This window comes from Ptychodera flava (genome assembly GCF_041260155.1).
Source record: "Ptychodera flava strain L36383 chromosome 3 unlocalized genomic scaffold, AS_Pfla_20210202 Scaffold_27__1_contigs__length_13241970_pilon, whole genome shotgun sequence".
Classification (NCBI taxonomy): Eukaryota; Metazoa; Hemichordata; class Enteropneusta; family Ptychoderidae; genus Ptychodera; species Ptychodera flava.
In genome coordinates this window covers 1,563,291-1,587,603 of record NW_027248281.1, presented here as the reverse complement: position 1 = coordinate 1,587,603, position 24,313 = coordinate 1,563,291, and the positions used below count along the sequence as shown (strand labels likewise).

General features: G+C 35.7%; 1 protein-coding gene across 16 annotated transcripts in view; it reads left to right on the top strand.

The window, feature by feature from the left end:
• Positions 1–24,313, top strand: part of LOC139126542 (protein Aster-B-like) — a 123,442-nt gene that overhangs the window by 84,577 nt on the left and 14,552 nt on the right. For 11 of the 16 annotated variants that reach the window (XM_070692603.1, XM_070692598.1, XM_070692595.1 and 8 more), the window contains 7 exons: positions 543–638; positions 1,458–1,538; positions 2,991–3,227; positions 7,668–7,941; positions 8,782–8,844; positions 21,649–21,795; positions 23,214–23,332. In XM_070692603.1, coding sequence (XP_070548704.1) covers positions 543–638; positions 1,458–1,538; positions 2,991–3,227; positions 7,668–7,941; positions 8,782–8,844; positions 21,649–21,795; positions 23,214–23,332 — 1,017 coding nt within the window. Of the gene's footprint in view, positions 1–542; positions 639–1,457; positions 1,539–2,990; positions 3,228–7,667; positions 7,942–8,781; positions 8,845–21,648; positions 21,796–23,213; positions 23,333–23,751; positions 23,868–24,313 lie in introns of all 16 variants that reach the window. The other 5 variants (XM_070692599.1, XM_070692597.1, XM_070692601.1 and 2 more) reach the window with 3 other exon arrangements.

The following is a 24,313-nucleotide window of genomic DNA, read 5'->3' as shown; positions in this document are numbered from 1 at the left end:
TACACCAATCCTGCATTGTGGACTATTTAATGAGTTGTGGAACAGAAATGAGGTTTTGATGAATGTTACAAATATGCAGGATGGCTGATTCAAAGTATCAGAGATTTTCATGCGCTTTTGGTAATAAATTGATAAAAAACAACATATTTAATGTTCTAGATTTCTCACATTTGTTATGACCCTTAACATTACAGACTTGATGACATAACTAGCTGCTGGACCTGTTTACTTGCGCATTGATTTAAAGACAAAGATCGTTTTATTTTGTAATAAGACGTGTGATTTCGTAAAACATAGTCTATTAGCCTGGAAATGTGATTTTTTGCGAATATTGCTTACCCCACTGACAAACAGTGTGGTTTGAAAATGGCTGGAATTCGCTACTTCGGGACTTTGTTTTCTGTGTTCCTTTACTGACAAACTCCAAACCGCAGCACCTACCCATTCAGTATTTCATGTACAGGTGTACCCAGAGATAGAGTAGTTTCACAATGTGCCAGTTGTGATCAAGTGCCATTGGCGCTATTTTTTTCATTTTTCAGATCACCATCAAATGTAGAGAAATAACTGCAATAACCAAGGAGAAAACTGCCAGAGTTATTCCCAATGCAATACAAATATGTACAGATACTGAAAAGGTAATTCATATAACCATACTTTGTGTAGTCATCAAGCCATGATTGATGTGAACTACATAAAAAGAAGTGACTAGATGTCTGCAACTAGCATATTACTGACTCTTGTAGGAAGGTCTGTCCAGTGACTGAATGAACTGAGGTATCCTTGTATTAAATAGATCTCTCAGTGTACAGGGCTTACAGCCAGCTTTGAGGCATCCTTGTATTAAATAGATCTCTCAGTGTACAGGGCTTACAGCCAGCTTTGAGGCATCCTTGTATTAAATAGATCTCTCAGTGTACAGGCTTACAGCCAGCTTTGCAAAATCAGATTGACTTGTGATAGAGACATTAACACTGGACAGGTGCTCCATATGGTACTCAAAGATGATGTGTTTGTGATTATGAATGAGTTAGTCCATATCTGTAATGGTCAGCATATATCCCAAGTGATGGACTAGCAACTCAACAAAGATTAAACTTCGTGATATCTTTGAAGAAAAACTCATGTTTCTCAAATCAAGTTTACAGTAATTATGTTTGAATAAATATAATGAACAAAAATTTTGTCATAAATCAGGTTTTGGTCACAACTTGATGTCGGTAATGATGCTAAAGAAAGCTTGTAACATTCACCCTGTCATCCCATTTCATTATAGAGGTCCAACTTTACCGTAGAAAACAATGGGATTGGTTCAAACCATGTTGGTGAAAGGGTTTAATGCTCCATTGAACTTATAAAACAATTAGTTTTAGTTTTAATAAACGGAGAACCTGTTAAGCTTCAAATGTAGGTCAGTAAATCAACTGATAAATTCACATTTCCTCTGACTTTTTCAGTATTTCTTCACATCATTTGGATCAAGAGATAAGAGTTTTATGATATTATTTCGACTATGGCAGAATGCACTGTTAGATCAGGTAAGATAATTCCTTTCAATCACTCTTATATTAACTTTACTCCTGTTCCAGCATCATTCACCACTCTATCATCTTGCAGTATCCACCACTCTATCATCCACCACTCGATCATCCACCACTCTATCATCTTGCAGTATCCACCACTCTATCATCCACCACTCTATCATCCACCACTCTATCATCCACCACTCTATCATCCACCACTCGATCATCCACCACTCTATCATCTTGCAGTATCCACCTCTCTATCATCCACCATTCTATCATCCACCACTCTATCATCCACCACTCTATCATCCACCACTCTATCATCCACCATTCCAGCGTCATTCACCACTCTATCATCTTGCAGTATCCACCACTCTATCATCTTGCAGTAAAACTGTTTTGTTCATGCTGTTAATAGTGCTGCCACTGGTTGTGAAAATAGCACACTTCTGAAACTGTATAGAACAACAAATGATGCTGCATATGTAAACATGGCTGACAAACCTAGCTTACCTTATAAAAATATATCAATATGCAAATTTGCAAAGACCAAGTATCTTTCTTAAAGACTAACAAGTTGATAATCAAACAAACAAAATATTAGCTTTGTTTTTCATCACAAAACTAATCATAATTTTGGAGAGTTATCATAATCCATAACTAAGATGTTTCTGACTGCAAAAAAAAATATTTTTCAGTTCTTTTATTCAGTGCTTTGATTTTTAGCTCATATTTGGTATGTGTATAAATACCAAAAAGAGCTTATATGGTGAGTCAGTGGAGTCTGTATGTCTGTATGTATGCATGTATGTATGTATGTGCGGATGTATGTCTGTCACACGCAAAAGCTCCTAAACTGCCACACATACCATCTCAGTAATTGGTGTACAGGTAGACCCAGGGGTTGAGATGTGACGTTGTTCAAATGAACATGTCAGTGTCAAAAATATGCAAATGAGGTAAGAAAAATGGGGAAATCCTGCAAATGTGCGGGAGTGGTGACATTAACTGAAACAGCCCACACATCTGAGTCGGAGATTCTGTAATCTCTAACATATTTGTATGCAGTGTACCTATTATGTGTAGGAGTGGTGGCAGTGACTGAAACAGGCTACTCCACCGACCTTGAGTCATTTCCTGTCATTGTTCATGAACTGATACATGTTGGCAGACCTGCTGAAACCATGAAGGACTGTGTTGAAACATTCCTCTGCTAAGCCTGTTCCTAAAGTTGACCTCAGTACCTAAAGTGTCAGACCTTATTTACTTCTGTCATTCTTGTTTTTATGTTTTAAATATTTCTTGATGGACCAATTCAAACCAAATACGAGCACACTGTCCTTGACGGTATTTTTATTTTTTCTGAAGTCCAAGGAAGCAAGTATTGACTGTGGATTAAATGCCTTGTTGTTGTGTATTTGATGAAATTTGATAATTGTTTGTCACTGGATTGCTTTGTTGTAGCCGATGCAGCCACAGGATTTCTGGGCCTGGGTGAAAATGAACTATGGTGATGAAGCTGCCGTAGAATCTGATGATACAGAGTTTACATTGCTAGATGTCAAGGAAGAAGACAGTGAAAATATTATGGAAATTAACAGTGGAAAGAAAGCACAGCGTGTTGTGAGTCCATTGGCATTATCAGACAGATATGATACATCACCAGAATCACCAAGTAGCAATACTGTCGATTCAATGCAGGTAAGGTCAAAGGTCAAATTCTTAACATATGCATCTCTCCATGCTTACACAATAGCGTTAGCAAAGGTGAGATCAAGGGCAATATAGTCTCTTTTGCAAAAGTCTGCTTTGTGTACAGCACTAGGTATATCTGTAACAGAAGACGAAATACGTTTCATACTCTATTGTAATAGATATTCACAGCAGAGAAACAAGCTTATTAACATCATCCAACTGTACCAACCCCCAAATTTAATGATTTGAACACAAGAAATACACTAGAATATCTGATGAACACCGAAATAATATGTTTACCACTGGAAAAACAGAGAAAAGAATGCATGAAGATTAGAGATGAAACTCACTGATATTGCCCACATATTTTATCCACTCATAACATGGTTTATTGCCCACATATTTTATCCACTCATAACATGGTTTATTGTCCACATATTTTATCCACTCATAACATGGTTTCTCCAGGGCTTACTTTTTTCCCTCTCTATCTACAATTTTTTTTTCTCAGTACAGTAATGTATTATGGTTAAGCTTTTGTTTTGTTTTGTTACCTCCCATTTGCCATACATATATGGCAATGGGAGGTTATATGGTTGAAAAAAGTCTGTATGTGAGATGTCCGTCTGTATGTATGTATGTATGTTAGTATGTATGTATGTATGGATGTCTGTCCGTCCAACGCAAAAACTCACGAACTGCTGCACGTATTAAGCTGATTTTTGGTGTAGTGATGCCATACATGGTGTAGATGTGCCGTTGTTAAAATGAACTCTTTAGTCTCATAGATATGCAAATGAGGTAGAAAAAACAGCGAAAATGGTCAAAAATCAATAACTCAGGAACTACTCATCTGATCATTGTCATATTTGGTTTTTAGGTACCTTGGGCCCAACTCATTTAAACATATAGATTTGATGTCAATATTTGATGCTTTCTATTTTTAATGATTTTTTTCTTTCTTTTTGCCATTTCAGTAAAAAATCTTTTTCTCTTAAACCAACGGTCAAATCACTTTAAAATTTGGCGTGCAGGTGCCTTGTGATAACTCAATGGCAAAATTTGCATATTTGTATTTTTGGGCAATTTTTGCCATATGTTTGGTTTAATGAAATCTTTGAAACTGTGTATGCCATTACTTTCTAATTGGATGTGCAAGTTCCTAGAAGCGACCTGAAGATGACTCTATGAACTCAAGCTGAAATTTGCAAATTTTGTGGTACTTTTTGCCATGCTTTCAAATTTGGTACATAGGTGAAATGTAGTAGGTCATTCATTCAAAGTCAAGTACTGCCTGTGTGAATGAGCAGATTGTGATTGTGCTGTTCCAGGCTGAGGTGCTATTTATAGGAATGATGCAATGTTAGACGGTAATTGATGTTTTAACTGAATTTGACTTACATTGTATGTAACTCTTGTACTGTATAAACCCTATCAATTCACCCAGAAAAAAATAATTAATATGATTTTAAATAATTGAATTAATTAGGATATCAACAAAGCCAAAATAATTTTAGTGTAGAATTATTAGAATGTTCAATTTTTTTGACAGTTCATAGTGAACTGCTTACCATCTTGGAGGATTAAAACATGTAAAGGCAGCTTTCCTGAATCCCAACTTTGACATATTCTGAACCGTCATATATTGTGCTCTGTATGTTATCTAAAAGAAATTTCTCATAATAGTTTGTCATGATAGTTGGTTCAAATAAATAGAGATAGAGAAAGTTCCAATTTCCATTTATGGTTGACTTGGTAAGCATACAATAAAATTACTTTTTGAGGAAAAAAATAAAGTGGTCAATTAAAAGAGTGGTCAAAGTGATAGGGTTTTTATGGTAAAGCTGGGCTGTAAGATTCCTCGTGCTATTTATAGCAATTATGCAATCTGTGTAAACAGTGCTATGAAAGTGTTACATGATTCCTTATAATGCTTTTGATGACCTTGAACTTTTTAAGTTGCAAATATTTGTCTCTTCTGTGTTCTTTTCTCTGAGTACTTACAGGCTCAACTTATTCAACAGAACTTACTTGCAATGTTAATTTGAAAGTTAAAATGTGCTTGGTTAATAGGATGAAAATACTGATAAAGATATCCAGCTGAAGATTCTTTATAACCTGACAGATATGCTGTTCTGTTAATGACGTAAATCTTGATAAGCAAGTCTTGTTTACTTTAATTAGAATGTAATTAACTCTCGTTTATATTATTATAAGCAGTAGTATCAAGTTGAACAAGCTGATATTGACAAGTTGGTCGGCTGTTGGAGGTTAAAAGCTGTAAAAATAAATGTATGCTTGTATGCATGTCTATCTGTCTGTCTGTCTGTCTGTCTGTCTGTATGTATGTATGTATGTTAGTTAGTATGTGCGGATGTATATCCGTCCACATTAAAAACTCCTAAATCACAGCACCTACCATCTTAGTATTTGGTGGACAGGTGCACCCAAGGGTGGAGATGTGAATTTGTTGAAAGAAACATGTCAAAGTAAAAAATATGCAAACGCAGGGGAAGAAAGGAAAAATCCTGCAAATTACTAAAACTCTGTAACCACTGGCCAGATTTGGTTGAAACTTGGTATGCAGGCTCTTTATAGTGACTTATTAGTTACATTTCTTCAAATTGTTGTGAAATTTTGAAAGTTGTATTTTTGGGCGATTTTCCCGGGGTTTTTTGTCAAAAAATCTTTTCTGAAAGCGCTCATCCCATTGCCTTGAAAACTTGTATGTATGATCCTAGGGTTGGCTTTTGTCAAATTTGTTCGAATTGTGGTGAAATTTTCATATTTGTATTTTTAGGACAATTTTTCCCCATTTTTTGTCAAAAATCATTTTCTCCTTAAGTATTTGTTGGATTGCTGTAAAACATGATAGTCTTGATCCTAGGGTTGTTTTCTGTCACATGTGTAAAAGTCATTATGAGATGGAGCATTTCATATTGCTGGGGTATACGATTAATTTGGACTTGCAATGGAATTTGCTTAGTAATCAACCTGTAAGAATGCAATGTCATGTGTGTACTAGTAGTTAGTATCTCTGTAAAATGGGAGGACAGTGTCATTGACACTATTTTGTTTTGTTATTGGTTTTGTCCCATTTTGATCACTTTTTGTCATATAACAACCATTGCCCATCCTACAATAGGTGTGACAAGTGTTATGACAATAAAGTTGAAGTTATAACCTTCCATTCTGTCACTATCAACACTGAAGTAATCAGATGTTGAAGCATGCTCAGACAACTTAGGTATGCCATGGCAGATAGACAGCCATACATACACCATAACATACTGCACTACAGTACTGTTATGGCGGTCCAGAATCACAGGTTTTTGGATTAGTATCTCCTCTGCCCTATTGAACATGGGTCCGTTTCAGTGTTATATTTACTGTCTACACAAATTTATTTCAACCGTCTAGCACCTTTGTTGTACATAAAAGAATCGGACACTGAATATCAAATGTTCGGCATCGACTATTGGGAATCTAGCATGGTCTGAGAAAGTACTGAGTCTTGAGAAAGCTTTTTTATATGATTGAAATTGCATTGGGCTGTTTGGAGTGAAAGTCTTTATCATCCATTCTAAGGTAACACTTCAAAGTAAGATATCAATAATGATTCAGTGCCGACAGGAACAACATGAAAAGCAAATATTTTCTGTGGACTGAGTGTAGGTGGGAGGGAGTCAAGCATTGTTTGGCTCTATTTACAGAACCAGCATGGATTGGGATTAAATACACAACTGGAGATTCACACATTCACCATTAGATTGACAGCGATTTTATTGCACGAGCAATTGTTTGTCTAACTTTTCAAACAAAATCAACACAAGTAGTTGGAAACCAGTCAGAGTTCAAAACTCAGTGCTGTTATTGAACATTAATGTGTTTACAATCATAACAACGTCGGTTTTTATGACAGTTTTATCAAAACAAACTCAAAGAGCTAGATTTTCTGGAGTTCTAAGTGTTGCTTGGTCGAAGACATCTTGAATAATGAGTGCTGCTGCCATCTTGCTGCATTTTATATCCCATCCACCCTTTTAGCAGTGCTGTGATGCTTTGAGTAGTACTGTACTGAACAATGCTGTGCTGTACTGAACAATGCTGTGATGCACTGAACAGTACATGTATTGTGATGCTCTGAACAGTGCTCCCACAATGATACACGTGAACAGTACTGTACTGAATGGTACTCTAATGCACTGAACAGTGCTACATTGAACAGCACTATGATGCACTAAACAGTGCTGTAATGCACTAAACAGTGCTGAAATATCTTGAGGCATTTGTTAGTTGTTGTTCATTCCGTAATCTCCAAATTCTTTTAGAAGTTGCAAGTTCATTTTCTTCAAAGTGTTTTGATATTGATTAGATTAGAACAACAGATCTTACTATGAAATTGTTCATACTTGAAGAAAAGTAAATTTTGTTTGATTTATACAGGAAAGTTCACTTTTGCAAAGTCCAGCTTATGCGGCCGATGAGTCTTCTCTGAACACTGAATCTGACCTTAGTTTTAACAACAAACAAGATGACACATCACATGCCAAGTCACCAGTCATTGAAAGTAAACCAAAACCAAGTGACAGATCAGCAAGGACTCCATCAACACCCAGTCCTATCAAAACAGATCAACCTGAGATCCCTGATGATACAAATGTAATACCTGGCAGTGAAGAAGTACCAACAGATGAAAGTGATTTCACAGAAGGAGAAGGTATCTTGATAATAACACTTTGTTTCATTACCCTTATGCAAGTCATGCATTCATCGACACATTGAATCAATCAATCATTTCTCATCTTAAGTCTCACAGTTTTCTCCCTGTTGTGTTGGTTTATCTCTCTACCTGGTCATGTGACCAATAAAACTGAAACCTGTGATGATATCATTATTTGTGAACTTGCTCTTTTCCTATCATACTCAGTATTCTACAATTTCCAGTTGTAAATATTCACAAGTGAATGTACTGCAGAACAGGGTCACGAAAACATTGTACTGTCTGTAATATGTTTATCCTCTCAGAGTCTCCTTCAGAAACCAATTTGTTAGCGTTATTGCAGATGAAAAATTTAGATGGTACCTCTGATCTTTCAATGAAGTTAAAATACTTGCCTATCCCTATGGCAACTGTTATTCATGACAGCTTCAAGCTGTACACTTCAAATCTTATGGAAGCTAAAAATTGAGTGCCATGTGTGTCAGTATTGTAAACAGGTCACTTTTCTGTCTTTAGTATTCCTAGTGATGGATGAGAGTGATTTTCAAAACCAAAAGAATTCCTGATTGTAACCAGTCTGAGTACAGTTCATGGCTTTGTTGTTTTATCATGCACAGTACATACTTAGCTTGACTTCCTGTTTTTCTCCCATTTCTTTCTTCTCACTGTAAAAAACCTACAACAAATGCTGTGTTTCACTCAAACACCATCACTGCGCCTGCTTTGTCCTCTATCACTGCCAATATCACCATCATCATCACCATCACCATCATCCAAATGCCCTCTACTCTATACAAATACTCTGTTGGCTGTGTTGCAAAATGCTGCAATGTACAGAGTATATCTATGGATGTGATGGCCTGTCACCAAGTGAATACACTGATGTGGATACCAAGACAGGTAATGCTCTGCATGTAATCAAACAAACTCTATCAACATTTCTACTTCTTTTCATTTATCTTGGAACATTTTATACATATCCTGCAAACAATACAGACTACATATTTGTATTTTTCTTCACATTTTTTTACTCTATCCTTCAATATTGCCTGATTCTCTCTCTAGCATGATGTAAACCCCCAGAGTACACTGTACTACTGTAACAGTAAAATTTTATCTGTAGTGTTCTTCATTACAAGATATATGCATTACAATGGCATGACTATTCAATACTGTCTATTTTATTCAATACTGTCTATTTTATTCAATACTTTCTATTTGACTATTCAATGCTGTCTATTTGACTATTCAAAACTGTTCAAGTTACAAAGTCTTTGAAGTCTTTCTATCCTTATCTCCATTAAAATCACTGTTACCTTTCTCCATATGACACCTATACTCAAGGAGTTACATTTGGCTCCCAGTAGAAGAACAAATCTATTTTAAAATTCTTTGTCTGGTTTTTAAAATTGTCTATCAAGGTGAATTAGTCCCAAATTACTTATCAGAACTAGTAACAATTGATCGTCCAGTACATAATACGCGAAGGAGTGTCTGTGTAAGATTGAATCCTTTCACTGTCAAAGATCAACTTTCTAGAACATATGGTGACAGAGCTTTTAGCATGTGTGCCCCTAAACTGTGGAATAGTTTGCTGCCCGAGCTTCAGATGATTTAGAAATTCGTTCTTTTTAAGAAATCTCTTAAACCTGTAGTTTTTCGTCAATGCTACTGCTGACTTGGATATAATTTTACCTGCATCTTGTATTTTTTATCATTTTTAGTGAAATTTTTTAAAATACTTTCCAACACTTCCATTGAGAGGAAAGGCAAACAAAGACACATTTCACTACCTTTTGACAGCAAAGGAATGGTTTTCCTTGCTATCCAAGCAGGGCTTTTTAGCTCCCATAGCCATATGTATATATGGCAATGGAAGCTATTCTTATAGGCTAGGAAAATGTCTGTATGTCTGTATGTCTGTATGTCTGTATGTCTGTATATCTGTCCGTCAACATCAAAACTCCAAAACCGCTGCACATTTCATCTTGATATTTGGTGTGTACATGGATGATGGGCTGTAGATGAGATTTTGTTCAAATGAAGTTGTCATTGCCAAAAATATGCAAATTAGTGCCAAAAAAGGCGTTTTTGGTAAAAAATCTCCTTCTTCATAACCGCTGGTCAGACAGCTTTGATATTTGGTATACAGGTCCCTAGGGATAACCCAACTTGGATTTGTTCAAATTGTGGTGAAATATGCAAATCTGTATTTTTAAGGAATTTTTTTGTCATTTTTGGTCAAAATTTATTTCATCAAAACCGCTCGTCTGACAGCTTTGATATTTGGTATACAGGTCCCTAGGGGTAACCCAACTTGGATTTGTTCAAATTGTGATGAAATATGCAAATCTGTATTTTTAAGGAATTTTTTTGTCATTTTTGTCAAAAATTTATTTCATCAAAACCGCTCGTTTGACAGCTTTGATATTTGGTATACAGGTTCCTACAGATAAACTAAATATGATATACAGAATATATGATGAAATCTGCAATTTTGTATTTTTGGTGCAATTTTTGCCATTTTTGGTCAAAAAATGTGTTTCTCAAAAACTACTTGTCTGATGCCTTTGATATTTGGTATACAGGTTCCTGGGGGTTCTCTTAGTGTGATATAGTGAAATTTGATGAAATCTTCAATTTTAGCTACTATAGACTATAGTCTATAGAAGCTATTGGGATGGGTATCCGTCCGGCGTCCGTCGTCAGTCTGTATGTATGTATGTATGTATGTATGTATGTATGTATGTCCGTTTGTGAGGCGTCCGTCCACTCAAATATCTTGAGAACCGCAGTACTTACTGATTTGATATTTGTTGTGTAGATGAAAAATACGATTTTGAGAAACTATTTTTTTTAATTTTTTGATATTGTTGAAAATAGGCAAATTAATGCCAAAAAAGGTGTTTTTGGTAAAAAATCTTCTTCTTCATAACCGCTGGTCAGACAGCTTTGTTATTTGGTATACAGGTCCCTAGGGGTAACCCAACTTAGACTTGTTCAAATTGTGATGAAATATGCAAATCTGTATTTTTAAGGAATTTTTTTGTCATTTTTGGTCAAAATTTGACTTACATTGTATGTAATTCTTGTACTGTATAAACCCTATCAATTCACCCAGAAAAAATAATTAATATGATTTTAAATAATTGAATTAATTAGGAAATCATCAAAGCCAAAATAATTTTAGTGTAGAATTATCAGAAAGTTCAACTTTTTTTGACAGTTCATAGTGAACTGCTTACCATCTTGGAGGATTAAAACATGTAAAGGCAACTTTCCTGAATCCCAACTTTGACATATTCTGAACCGTCATTTATTGTGCCCTGTATGTTATCTAAAAGAAATTTCTCAAAATAGTCAATAGAGATAGAGATAGAGATAGAGATAGAGAAAGTTCTAATTTCCATTTATGGTTGACTTGGTAAGGATAAAATAAAATTACTTTTTGAGGAAAAAAATAGAGTGGTCAATTAAAAGAGGGTCAAAGTGATAGGGTTTTTATGGTAAAGCTGGGCTGTATAAAAATTCCTCATGTGCTATTTATAGCAATTATGCAATCTGTGTAAACAGTGCAATGAAAGTGTAACATGATTCCTTATAATGCTTTTGATGACCTTGAACTTCTTAAGTTTCAAACCTTTGTCTCTTCAGTGTGCTTTCTCTGAGTATGTACAGTCTCAACTTATTAAACAGAACTCACAATGTTAATCAAAGATATTCACCTTCTTCATCAATACATGTGTCACAAAAGGTTATTCTCTACATAACTCAACAGAGCTCTGTCAACTGTTGAGTTGCTTGTTCTTTCAAAACCGCTGGTCAGACAGCTTTAATATTTAGTTTACATGTCCCTAGGATGACCTAAGTGAGATAATTTCATACAGTCAGGAAATACTTAATTTTGTATCCATGTCTATAGTAGCTTCAGGGACTTTGGTCCTATGTTTGTATTTTTGGGTCAGTTTTTCAGTGCCGTTTTTGGTCAAAATATTTGTTTCTCAAAAGTTACTCATGTGATAGCTTTGATATTTGGTATACATTTTTATACATAATTATGATGAAATCATCAAATTTGTATTTTTGCAGCTAATTTTACCATTTTAGGTCAGGCCATCCTGAAATGAGCTATCAAAGATCTCAACCTTCTTCATCAATACATATGTCACAAAACGTTGCTCTCTTCATAACACAGCAGAGCTCTGTCGACCATTGGGTCGTTTGTTAGCTCCCATAGCCATATGTATATATGTTTACAAGTTTACATTTTATTGAAAATCTCAATAGCCACTGAGCAGATAGATGAAAAATTAGCATGTAAGTACTTTGGGCTGACCTGAAATGATTGTGCACATCTTGGGTCAGTATCATGGACTTGCTATTTTTCATGAATTTTTTTGTAATTTTCTCCCATTTTTGGTCAAAAAATCTTCTTCTCTGAAACCACAAGTCTGATTGATTTGAAACTTGGTATGGAAGTGCATAGGAGTGACCTTTCTCAAATCTGGGCAAATCGTGGTGAAATTTGCATATTTGCATTTTTGGCTATTTTTTCATTTTTGATCAAAAATATTTTTTAACTCTGAAACCACACGTCCGATTGAGTTGAAACTTAGTGTAGAGGTTTTTACGGGTGACGTCAGTAAGATTTGATCAAATTCTGGTGAAATTTGTATAATTTTATTTATTGGGGAATTGTTTCTATTTGTGATAAAAAAATCTTTTAGCTTGATTTTAGCTTGTTTTGATAACTATATGGGAGCGACCAGTGACATTGTCACTATTTTTTCTGATGAGGAAATCATTCTCTACCCTGTATAAAATTGGTTGATCATATGGAACAAGGTCGCAGTACCAGTATATCCTTAGGATGTATTGCTTACTGAATTATTGGGAAACTTTCCTCCCTGTATATTTGAACAAATTATATTTTCTATTTCCTTGTAATGTTGTCTTATCTTTAGGGGATGAAAGTCTCTTTATACTCCTCCATTAATAGTTGATTTCAGGTGCAATGATGGAATGATAGTGTATGGTTGTTGCTTCTGATGGTAGTTTGGTCAATGATGGTGTTGCAGTCACAGGCAGCTGTGCGGTCTTTGACTGTGTTGCAGTCACTGGCAGCAGTGCAGTCTTTGACTGTGTTGCAGTCACTGGCAGCAGTGCAGTCTTTGACTGTGTTGCAGTCACTGGCAGCAGTGCGGTCTTTGACTGCGTTGCAGTCACTGTCAGCAGTGCTGTCTTTGACTGCGTTGCAGTCACAGGCAGCTGTGCTGTCTTTGACTGCGTTGCAGTCACTGTCAGCAGTGCTGTCTTTGACTGCGTTGCAGTCACTGTCAGCAGTGCTGTCTTTGACTGCGTTGCAGTCACTGTCAGCAGTGCTGTCTTTGACTGCGTTGCAGTCACTGTCAGCAGTGCTGTCTTTGACTGCGTTGCAGTCACTGTCAGCAGTGCTGTCTTTGACTGCGTTGCAGTCACTGGCAGCAGTACAGTCTTTGACTGTGTTGCAGTCACTGTCAGCAGTGCTGTCTTTGACTGTGTTTCAGTCACTTGCAGCAGTGCTGTCTTTGACTGCGTTGCAGTCACTGGCAGCAGTACAGTCTTTGACTGTGTTTCAGTCACTTGCAGCAGTGCAGTCTCAGACCGTGTTGCAGTCACTGACAATAGCACAGTCTCTAATAGTAGCACAGTCATTGGCACTTGAGCAGTCACCGACAGCAGTGCAATCACTGGCAATAGTGCAGTCATTGACAGCAATGCAGCTACTGTCAGTGGCTGCACAACTGACAACAGGGATACAGCCACTGACAGCAGTATAGTTTCAGAGAGTGATGCAGTTACTACCGTAGCAGTGGTGAGCTGCAATGATGACATGTCTCAAGGAGATGATCAGAACTGTTGATTAAGGTCGTCAATAGCAGTTGTACCGTAGTTTTTGGAAATTAAAACCTAAACTTGTTTGGAAATGTTTACCATTTCAACATGATGACCTTGACAAGCCAAAATGAACAAATATTCTAGCTCCATGGAGTACTCTATTTGGCATGAAGTGATAAAGAGTTGGTCACCACCCTGTCTACAAAACTGCTGGCCAACATATCTTGATAATCAATAATTTAAGATAAGATAGCTCGAAGTTAAGAAATATCACAACAAGTGTGAAATCAAATTTGATAATTTTAGGTAATAGTTGCTAGACAAACCTTTGAACTTGATTTATTTGAAAAGAAGAATAGAGAATAGAGCTACTTGATAAACTCAAATCAAAAATTTTAATACCGGTTCAGTCAAATCTGTGTGTAGTGGTAAACCAAAGGATCAACAAAAAGTGACCACGTTGTGGAGTCGGAGGCTTGGATGTGACATTTTGACAGAGGGACAGGTCAGGCATTATCTGTTTCTGATACATTATTCATGTTGAAATGAAGCAAAGCAGTCAACAGAATACTGATCAATAATCATCTTTAGCTTTCACTATTAATATAGAGGTTAGTGATTTTGACATAATGACTTGACAAGGAATATCAGAATATTTGCTGTCATCATTGTCACTTTGTCAGAATGACTGATCACCATCAGTATTCCCTGTCATTAAGTGTCATTATGTCAGAATGGCTGACCACTATACAGAGGTACTGCTACCAAATTACAATATTAACAGGTGGCAGCTGTCTACAAGAATTGGCTGCCCAGTAGGAAGCCCATATATGTAACATGTAGAATCTCATGAGTTTAGTTCAAGTTTTGTTGGAATCTTGTCTGCAAAACTGCTATTCTAGAGGAAGTCAACAAACAAAGCAATGAAATGAAAACTTTTAAAAATTACACAGAGACAATTGAGTTGCAGTAAAAAAGACTCAGAAATGAACAATTGATTGTAATGATGTTGTTTGCTGGTGACCACTAAAAGGCTAGATTGCAAATGTGTTAGAAATAGATGATTATTATTAGCTCATATTTGGTATGTACATAAATACCAAAAAGAGCTTATATATGGTGAGTCGATGGCATCTGTATATCTGTCTGTATGTATGTATGTATGTATGTATGTATGTATGTATGTATGTATGTATGTATGTGCGGATGTATGTCAGTCACACACAAAAGCTCCCAAACCACCATACCTACCATCTCAGTATTTGGTGTACAGGTAGACCCAGGGGTTGAGATGTGACGTTGTTCAAATGAACATGTCGGTGTCAAAAATATGCAAATGAGGTAAGAAAAAGGGGAAATCCTGCAAATGTGCAGGAGTGGTGACATTAACTGAAACAGCACCACATCTGAGTCGGAGCTTCTATGATCTCCAACCTTTTTTTTATGCAGTGTACTTATAGTATTATGTGTAGGAGTGGTGGCAGTAACCGAAACAGATTATAAGTCATTTCCTGTCATTGTTCATGAACTGTTACATATTAGCAAACCTGCTCAAGCTAGGGACTAGCTGTGTTGAAACATTCCTCTGCTATGCATGTTGCTAAAGTTGATCTTCAATACCTAAAGTTTCAGACCTTATTTACTTTTGGCATTCTTGTATTATTGAGTAGGATGGTCAATGCTGATTACAAAGTTTTGAGTGTGAGGGCCATTCTAGTTCTATTGTTTGAGAGTTTTTTTATTTCCACTGTAACAATTGTGATGTGGTATTGTTCTAAACTTACACAGATCTAAGTATAATATTTCCACAATGAAAGCAAACATTGTCATCAATTCAACATGTTTGAATTTCAAATTTGAAGTCTAGAACAAATAGAAACACAGATAGGAATACACATCTCTTATTTTTGTCTCTTCTTCAACTACATTCCGTTTGCAGTTGAAGTAAACTTAATTTTTAATTTTGAAGTTACCATTGATTATTGGCCATATTATTCACAATTGGATCATTACATCGAAAGAGACAGTAAATAGTTGTTGCTGTTGAATGAAGACGATATTTTTTGCTCAAAAACAGCAGTACCATCAACTATTTATCAGAAATTTGTGCCTTGTGAATATCACCAGATATGCTGTATGCTGTAAAATTTGTAAAAATATGCTGATTATTGTAAAATTTCAAAAGAACTATTGTAACGTTTTTGCAGGTATTGTTATCACTGAAATGAAAGTTTTTTTGTAAGGCTAAGATTGAAAGCAGCCTCAGAGTGTGATAATGATTTGTGTTGTAATCCAATGCTCAGACCCTTGTTTGCAGAGTAAAGCAGACTCTGATTGATGATAAGTGAGTCAGCAATTTAAAGCACAATGAATGAATGAATGTCTGCAGCTTTGTAATACAATACCAATGGTCTTTGAAACCATGAATGGAATCCATGTCTGAATTCTCTGATGAATTAGTCCAACTGCCATTGCTAGCCTTGTGCTTCTGATAATCTATCCCTGATACAAAGTAAAACTGCCATTGCTAGCCTTGTGCTTCTGATAATCTATCCCTGATACAAAGTAAAAAAGTTCATGTTGACACAGAGTTTAAAGCATTGACTTTACAGGAAGGTGATGTATTTGTGTATCTAGCAATAGCAATGATTGATGAGTCACTTAGCCTGTTGTCATAGCTACTGCAAATAATTGCCACACCTGCTGTAGCATTGCAATTGGGGACAATGTAGAGTGGTCATTTGGTGATGGAACTTGGCGGTAGAGGTATTTGTATCACATCTTTAGAAGCCATGATGGCAGGATTAACAGAGTAGGATATGTACAAATCAATGAAGTATGTGTAGAAGATGTCAAGTGCACTAGGTTGGTATGGAGACAAAAATAGCTGTATGTTGCTGCTATAGTAACTCACCGTCATGAGCAGTTGTCATGGTTACAAAGAGATGATTCAATCTGAAGTGATGTAATGTGTTGATGTTGTCATTGTAATGTCATAACATAATGATGATTTTGTATCAAAGAGATTGTATTATTCTTAGTATTAATATTTCTATTTAACCTCATCTACTGGCATGTTTGACAAAGTGTACGTAAGAAGCCAAGAGAAATATTGCGCTTTTCAAGTTTCCATTCTGTGAATTATTTGTCAAACATCTAAGAATCAAAGAAAAATTATTTATTTGTACAGGAGAAAATGGTCAAAATATACAACCATATGTCATTTTCATTGAAAGCAGACTTCAAAAGACTACACAGTGAAATAATCCATTTGTAAATATTATAGCAAATGACATGTATGTATTGGTTATATGTGTGGATGAGACTTTAATCAGAACCTACAAATAATGACGTCATTCAAAGAACTTGTTTCAAAGATCTGACAGATACGTTTCTCAGGGTTACTGTCCACCATCTGTCCTAGCAATAGTATGTTGGCAAAAAAATCGTGAAAGTACATTCAATATATATTGTAACACCTGTGGCTCATTAGTTTAGAAATCCTGACTATGTACTAAGTGATTATCATTGTAAAGTTAAAGAATTAATTGAATTAGATTAACTAGTGTTCTAGTGGTGGTGTAAAATATGTTGAAGAGACAGAAAATGACCAAAATGATACTTTCAGTGATAATTTCAATATGAACTGTCTTGTAAGAAATAGTCAAGGTTTCTTTGTGAAACTTAAGTTTATGGGACTCTGCTCTACATATGTATTGACTGTATTTCTTTGGAAAACATTCATACCTCATTAATGTTGTCTAGGTGATCCCCAGACAAACTGGTCCAGCTCTATGATAAGAGGTTAGACTCTGCCAATCCTGGTGGTCGAATTGTAATTTTGAAGACATTGAGCAAGTTTCCATGACAACATTTGGAACCAATTTTGAATAATTATTTTGTAGAAAAATTTCAGAAATCCTGATGAATGCTTTTCTGTCAGATGAAGATTATCTCTACATTTTAAAAGATTATAGGATTTGACTGTTTATGTGCTTAGTACAGAGCAGTGATATTCTGTGTAAAATTATATTTAAGGTGGAGCTACACGTTGCCAACACAGTCTTTTTCAAAGGAATATTTCTCATCTAAGATGACAAGGAAACCCCCTCATACTTAATATTTTCAAAAAGCAGAGACTCTAAATTTAGTATGTTAGCAATAGTTTACTTGAAGGATGAAGGGGGTATATATTTGGGTTAAAAACTTCAATTTTGGTATTAATGATAGAAATTAATTTGGGTCGAAAACGTGACACTGTTTTCTGAAATGTAATATTTGCTTGGAAGAAGAGTATATAATTGTAGAAACAATGACTTTTTGCATTATCTGTCCTAATTCTAAAATGGCATGGGTTGAAAAACTGACACTCAAACAAGTGATTAAAAACATGGATAGCAAAATTAAATGCCTCTTATTCAAAATGTAAGAACTTGATTGCCAAACAAAATAGTCATTTTATAACATAATGTTAAAATTTCGGAAAATTTGACCTAGCCATAGTGGAGTTAAATTCTTAGGAAGTCTTTAATTTGGGAGAAAAGAGAAGATAGGAAATCAGGTGATTTGTATACATTTGCATAAATTATCACTTCTTTATCGAGCAACTGCTTTTTTATCACAACTGGAAGTTGTGATATAGAGGTGGTTTCAACCGGTGTTTGATGTCGTCCATTTCCGTAAACGACAAAAAGTCAAAAACTGCTGAACAGACTGCGTTGATATTTGATACCGATACATAGACTGGTTCCAAGGTTCCAATTCCGAAAAATGGAGCCAAACGGAGCGCCGGTTAGATAGTTTTGGGAAATTTCTAACCCCCTTTTTATCTAATTGATTTTAGGGGTCTTTCATATATGTAGTTTTGGAATGTACACCAATCCTGCATTGTGGACTGTTTTATGAGTTGTTGAACAGAAATGAGGTTTTGATGAATGTTAGAAATATGCAGGATGGCTGATTCGAAGTATAAGAGATTTCTATGGTCTTTTGGGCATCAAAAGCATTAAAAAAAACCATATTTCATAGTTTAGATTCTCACTTTTGAGATGACCCTAGGCATTTGTTAAGTAAACATCCTTGGGTCAATATACAGACTTTGACATTCCAGAGATTAAGTATCCACAACCTCACATGTTACAGTCTTTCACTACAATGGTATGGCCCAAACCCATTGTTATCAGTGGAGAGTGTGGACCTGTCTACGGGAAATTGGGGTGAACAGGTTAGACAATGGCGTTACAAGTTGTAGGTTAGTTATCAAGGTAGCACCAGCATAGAGTCCTGAGCATCTGTCCATGTGTTCTCACAGCAAATTACAGGGAAAAAAATTATTTGAGAAGTTTCTCTCCTTTAAATAGAAGTATATTACAATTTAAACCTGTCATGGATAGATTGCTCTCAAATGATCTGAAACACAGTTATTGCCCATTAGCAACAAATCTATAGCAAGATTTATGTAAAGTTCATGAACTTACACAAGGTATTAGACAAAAGATGACCATGACTTTGCTACTTTTCAACATTTATTTCAATCAGATTTCCCCAGCTTAGTGTATAATTTTGTAATCTTAATGACTGTCAACTTAGCTTTACTAACTTATTCATGCCTCATTATTCTTACACTACTGTTATACCTTATAACCACAAAATTTCAAGAGATGCATATATGATTGTCACTTAACAAACAATTTACAAATATGTCTTCTGCTTTTTCTCCATATATATATATATATACATGTCTCTTTTCTCATAAAAATGAGCTTAAAATCGCAATGTGAAAAATAGTCTTTCAGCTATATGTTGCTCATTGACTTCGTGGTCTGTCTAATTCACAGTGAGTGTGGTTGTTGATAAATGCCGATAATACTAGGCGGTCATAATGCGCCATTGGCGGTATTTTTTAACATAATGACCATAGGTCATTATCACATCTGGAAGTTGTGATATAGGGTTAGCTTCAACCGGTGGTGGACAGTGTCCATTTTCCGTAAACGACAAAAAGTCAAAAACCGCTGAACAGACTGCATTGATATTTGGTAGAGATATTCAGACTAATTCCAAGGTTCCGATTCCGAAAAATGGAGCCAAACGGAGCAGCCGTTAGATAGTTTTGGGAATATTTCTAACCCCCCCTTTAACTAATTGATTTTAGGGTCTTTCATATATGTAGTTTTGGAATGTACACCAATCCTGCATTGTGGACTATTTAATGAGTTATGGAACAGAAATGAGGTTTTGATGAATGTTACAAATATGCAGGATGGCTGATTCAAAGTATCAGAGATTTTCATGCGCTTTTGGTAATAAAATTGATAAAAAACAACATATTTAATGTTTTAGATTTCTCACATTTGTTATGACCCTTAACATTACAGACTTGATGACATAACTAGCTGCTGGACCTGTTTACTGGCGCATTGATTTAAAGACAAAGATCGTTTTATTTTGTAATAAGGACGTGATTTCGTAAAACATAGTCTATTAGCCTGGAAATGTGATTTTTGCGAATATTGCTTACCCCACTGATAAACTGTGTGGTTTGAAAATGGCTGGAATTCGCTACTTCGGGACTTTGTTTTCTGTGTGCATTTACTGACAAACTCCAAACCAGCAGCACCTACTCATTCAGTATTTCATGTACAGGTGTACCCAGAGATAGAGTAGTTTCACAATGTGCCAGTTGTGATCAAGTGCCATTGGCGCTATTTTTAATCTTGGGTTGACAAATTGATTAAAATTGAATTTATATTTGCAAAAAAGTGATTTTTGAGCAAAATACACTGTGTTGGGTGCAGTGCCCCTTAAAGATATAAGAGATACTGAGATAGTGCTGTGATGATGTCATGGTTCTGCTTAGAAAGAAGTATTGGCACTGACTGATGCGTATCACAAACTGTTTTGGAGGCAGAATGTTTTAGATCAATGTAACATCTGTTGGTTCCATCTTGGTTTTGACTTTGACATTTTAAATTATACGTTTTATCTACCAGAAACCTTGGAATGGACAGTGTATGTATGGAATCTTTGAATAACTCTGCCGGGTATTGGATAAAACATTAATGGTATCATGTAATAATACAAGCCATATTCACACAGTATTTACACATACTGAACATGACATCTGCATACAAATCTTGTGTTGTGAAGTTCAGACCCCTTCAAAGAGACCTTGGAATGATTGGCAATGGTCTCCTGTATGATTTGAGCAAAAAATTGATCTGACTATGTGTGATACATGTACTGCAATTTCTAATTCTCTTTGTTTTTTGATGATGCTCTATATGTCTCGTAATTTTATTCTGTAACCATTGTAACCCAGTGCCACATTCTATTTTGGTATTACAGTGTCAAACAGCACCATTCCATTGGAAGATGTCAGATATATGCCTGCATATATTACACATATATAGTTGAATCAGTCATGAATTATGCAGATTGTTCATGTGGTTTTCAATTTCTTTGTACTTCTTATTAGGGAAGCTACATGTTAGTGATATGGCCAAGAAATTAACATTCGTATATTGGCCTGCACAAATGACATTCCTTCTCTTAACATACACCTGTGATTTTACTGTCTATATGTATTTGATACATACTTTGTCACAGGTAATACATACATACATACATACATACTTACTTACTTTCTTACTTACTTACTTACTTACTTACTTACTTAAATTCTATATATTGCTAAGCCTTAGTATAATGAACTGGGTACAGTGTTGTATCTCAGTTGAGGTTATAACATTTTCATTTTCTTGGTTGATCTTGATATAGCTGCAAATATTACATTGATTAATTTTCTGTTGTTGTTATATCTATCAGGTGAGGTAGTGTGTCCATGTAGGGAACATCCAGGCCGCAAGTGTATCAATGAGGTCTATGATTTTTCTGCTGCCAAACTCTTTGAGATGCTATTCTCTGACACTAATACATTCTACAGAGAATTCCTAGAATCTAGGAAGACAATGAGTAAGTACATATCAATATCGTTCTTTACTTTGTAATGTTTTTATTGTTTTAATTTGAATTATATACACTGACAGTTGATTGAGAAAGTTTCAACACCAAGTTTATCAAAGAATAGATTACATCAAAAATTCTCTTTTTGTTGATAACTTTCAAAAGTTTTACATCAAACCTTTCATCTTTGACTGTAATCTGGTCACATTGATGAGGAGTTAACAAGATAAGACTTAAAGGAGATCATTTTGTCAGATAAGGATTGTTTATATCAACTTCAGATATAGTAATTAGAAAACTGAAAGCGAGTCTTTGTATCAGCAATCAAGATTCAGATGACATTCTCAATTAGGCAATGATGTATTCAGTTGATAAAAATTACATGGAGATGTACTGGTATGGTGTCAGCAGCAAATATGTAGACATCTTATTTCTATATGTATATATGTCCAGTCTATTCACAAAACATACAATGTAATCAAGGTACCTGTATCATCGCTTTGTGACTTTTACACTCAAATTAAATGTTCAATGTAGAACTGTGTCTCTTGCAGGAGTTGAAATGTCAGACTTCTTCAGAGAATGTCATCATATTGTAACAGAGAATGCTGTCTTTTTAAGTTGAAAGTGCATATTTATCTCACCTATTTCTTGTACAAGTATGTCAGAGTAATTGAATCGCATAAAACAATATTCACAATTTCCAAAAATCCATAACATTGTTGGGATATCTATTTCTATAGTATTGTATTTCACTGTTAATATGGTTAAAAGATTCTGCCTGTTCGGAAAAATCTGAGTTGATATTAGCCAGGTATTGGTCACGTGGCATGACATCACCAGTGGTACCCAACTGAGAGCAATAGTCAACACATTTGATACCAACTAAGTAAAAATCTCAGGTAGTCAGCCGATGGTGAAAAAATGTTTGGTTTTGAGCTGCAACATCACAAACCTAAATAGTTTCTGTGCACATGCCTTTAATTTGTTGTGGTGCTAGTGATACTTCTATGAAAGCTTGCTGTTTCCCTGCTCTGCATGGCAGGGCTGTGTGTTGTCACTGAGGCTTGAGTTGCCAGCCCGAGACGTTCACATGGTGAAGCCGCCAGCTCTTGTATATTCACTACAACACAGAGCCATGCCACACAGAGCTGGCCCATGTCTTCACAAACCACCCGTGTTTGCAGCAATGGGGTAGTCTAGGACCTGTCTTTGGTTACATTGTAATTTGTATGCTATATGCTATGTTCATAGTGTACATTGTAACTCAAGAGAGGCTACCTTTGATGGTGAACATCAATAACTCAATCAGCAGTTACCTCTATGTTGACACTGATGAGTTTTCTGCAAACTTTGATTTTTCACATCCAGACTTCAGGGCTGGGCATTGCAGAAACAATGTATTTAATAATAGCACTTCTGTTCAGATTACAAGGCTGAACCATGGGAGACCCTGAATGAGGGGAGAGAGGTACGAATTGTGAATTACGTGGTTACTAACAGGGCAAAGATTGGACCTGCTACAGTACCAACAACATTGAAACAGGTGGCCTCCTCAAAGTGATTCTTCACTGTCTTTCCAGCTACTACTTGACATCAATCATTTCACAGCACAGTAATGGTCCAATAAAAGCATGATACATGTATCCTGTGTTACAAATGGTACAGTCTTTACAAAAAGTCACTTTATACATAACACAAAAGTTGTCTGAATTTGTCAAAACATTTGTTCAAAGGATATCACTATCCCACAGACTGGAAAATATTCACAATTTCAAATGATAGCTTTCTAAAGAGAAGGAAGGATATTTGCAATGGCACAGATCATATCTTGAGTAGGGATATATTTTACACATGACAATCATGTACCATGCTTTTATTTCGTACAATCTGTACATATATTCTGTTCAGTGCAACACATCACCCTCACCAATTCTTTTATCCTCCCTGTCATCATTCTTTCAGACATAGTAATGTTTCCCTGGCAAGATAACAAAAACAAGATGGTTCGCAACATGACTTATACTCTAACATTATTTGCTTCCTTTGGACCCAAGACCAGTGAATCTTCAGAAGTCCAGGTGCATAAATTTACTGCTTTTAATGTCTTTTGCTGCTATATCTGTGATAGTGCATAAAGGTTTCATATTCTTTTTGTGAACTGATATAGTATAAGCTTATGTAGCAACTGATTTTTGGTGTTTCTGTATGTGTGTATGACTGTCTGTCTAAGCATTAGGTACATGTATGACTGTCTGTCTAAGCATTAGGTACATGTATGACTGTCTGTCTAAGCATTAGGTACATGTATGACTGTCTGTCTAAGCATTAGGTACATGTATGACTGTCTGTCTAAGCATTAGGTACATGTATGACTGTCTGTCTAAGCATTAGGTACATGTATGACTGTCTGTCTAAGCATTAGGTACATGTATGACTGTCTGTCTAAGCATTAGGTACATGTATGACTGTCTGTCTAAGCATTAGGTACATGTATGGATGTACCGGTATGAAAGGAGCATTAGTA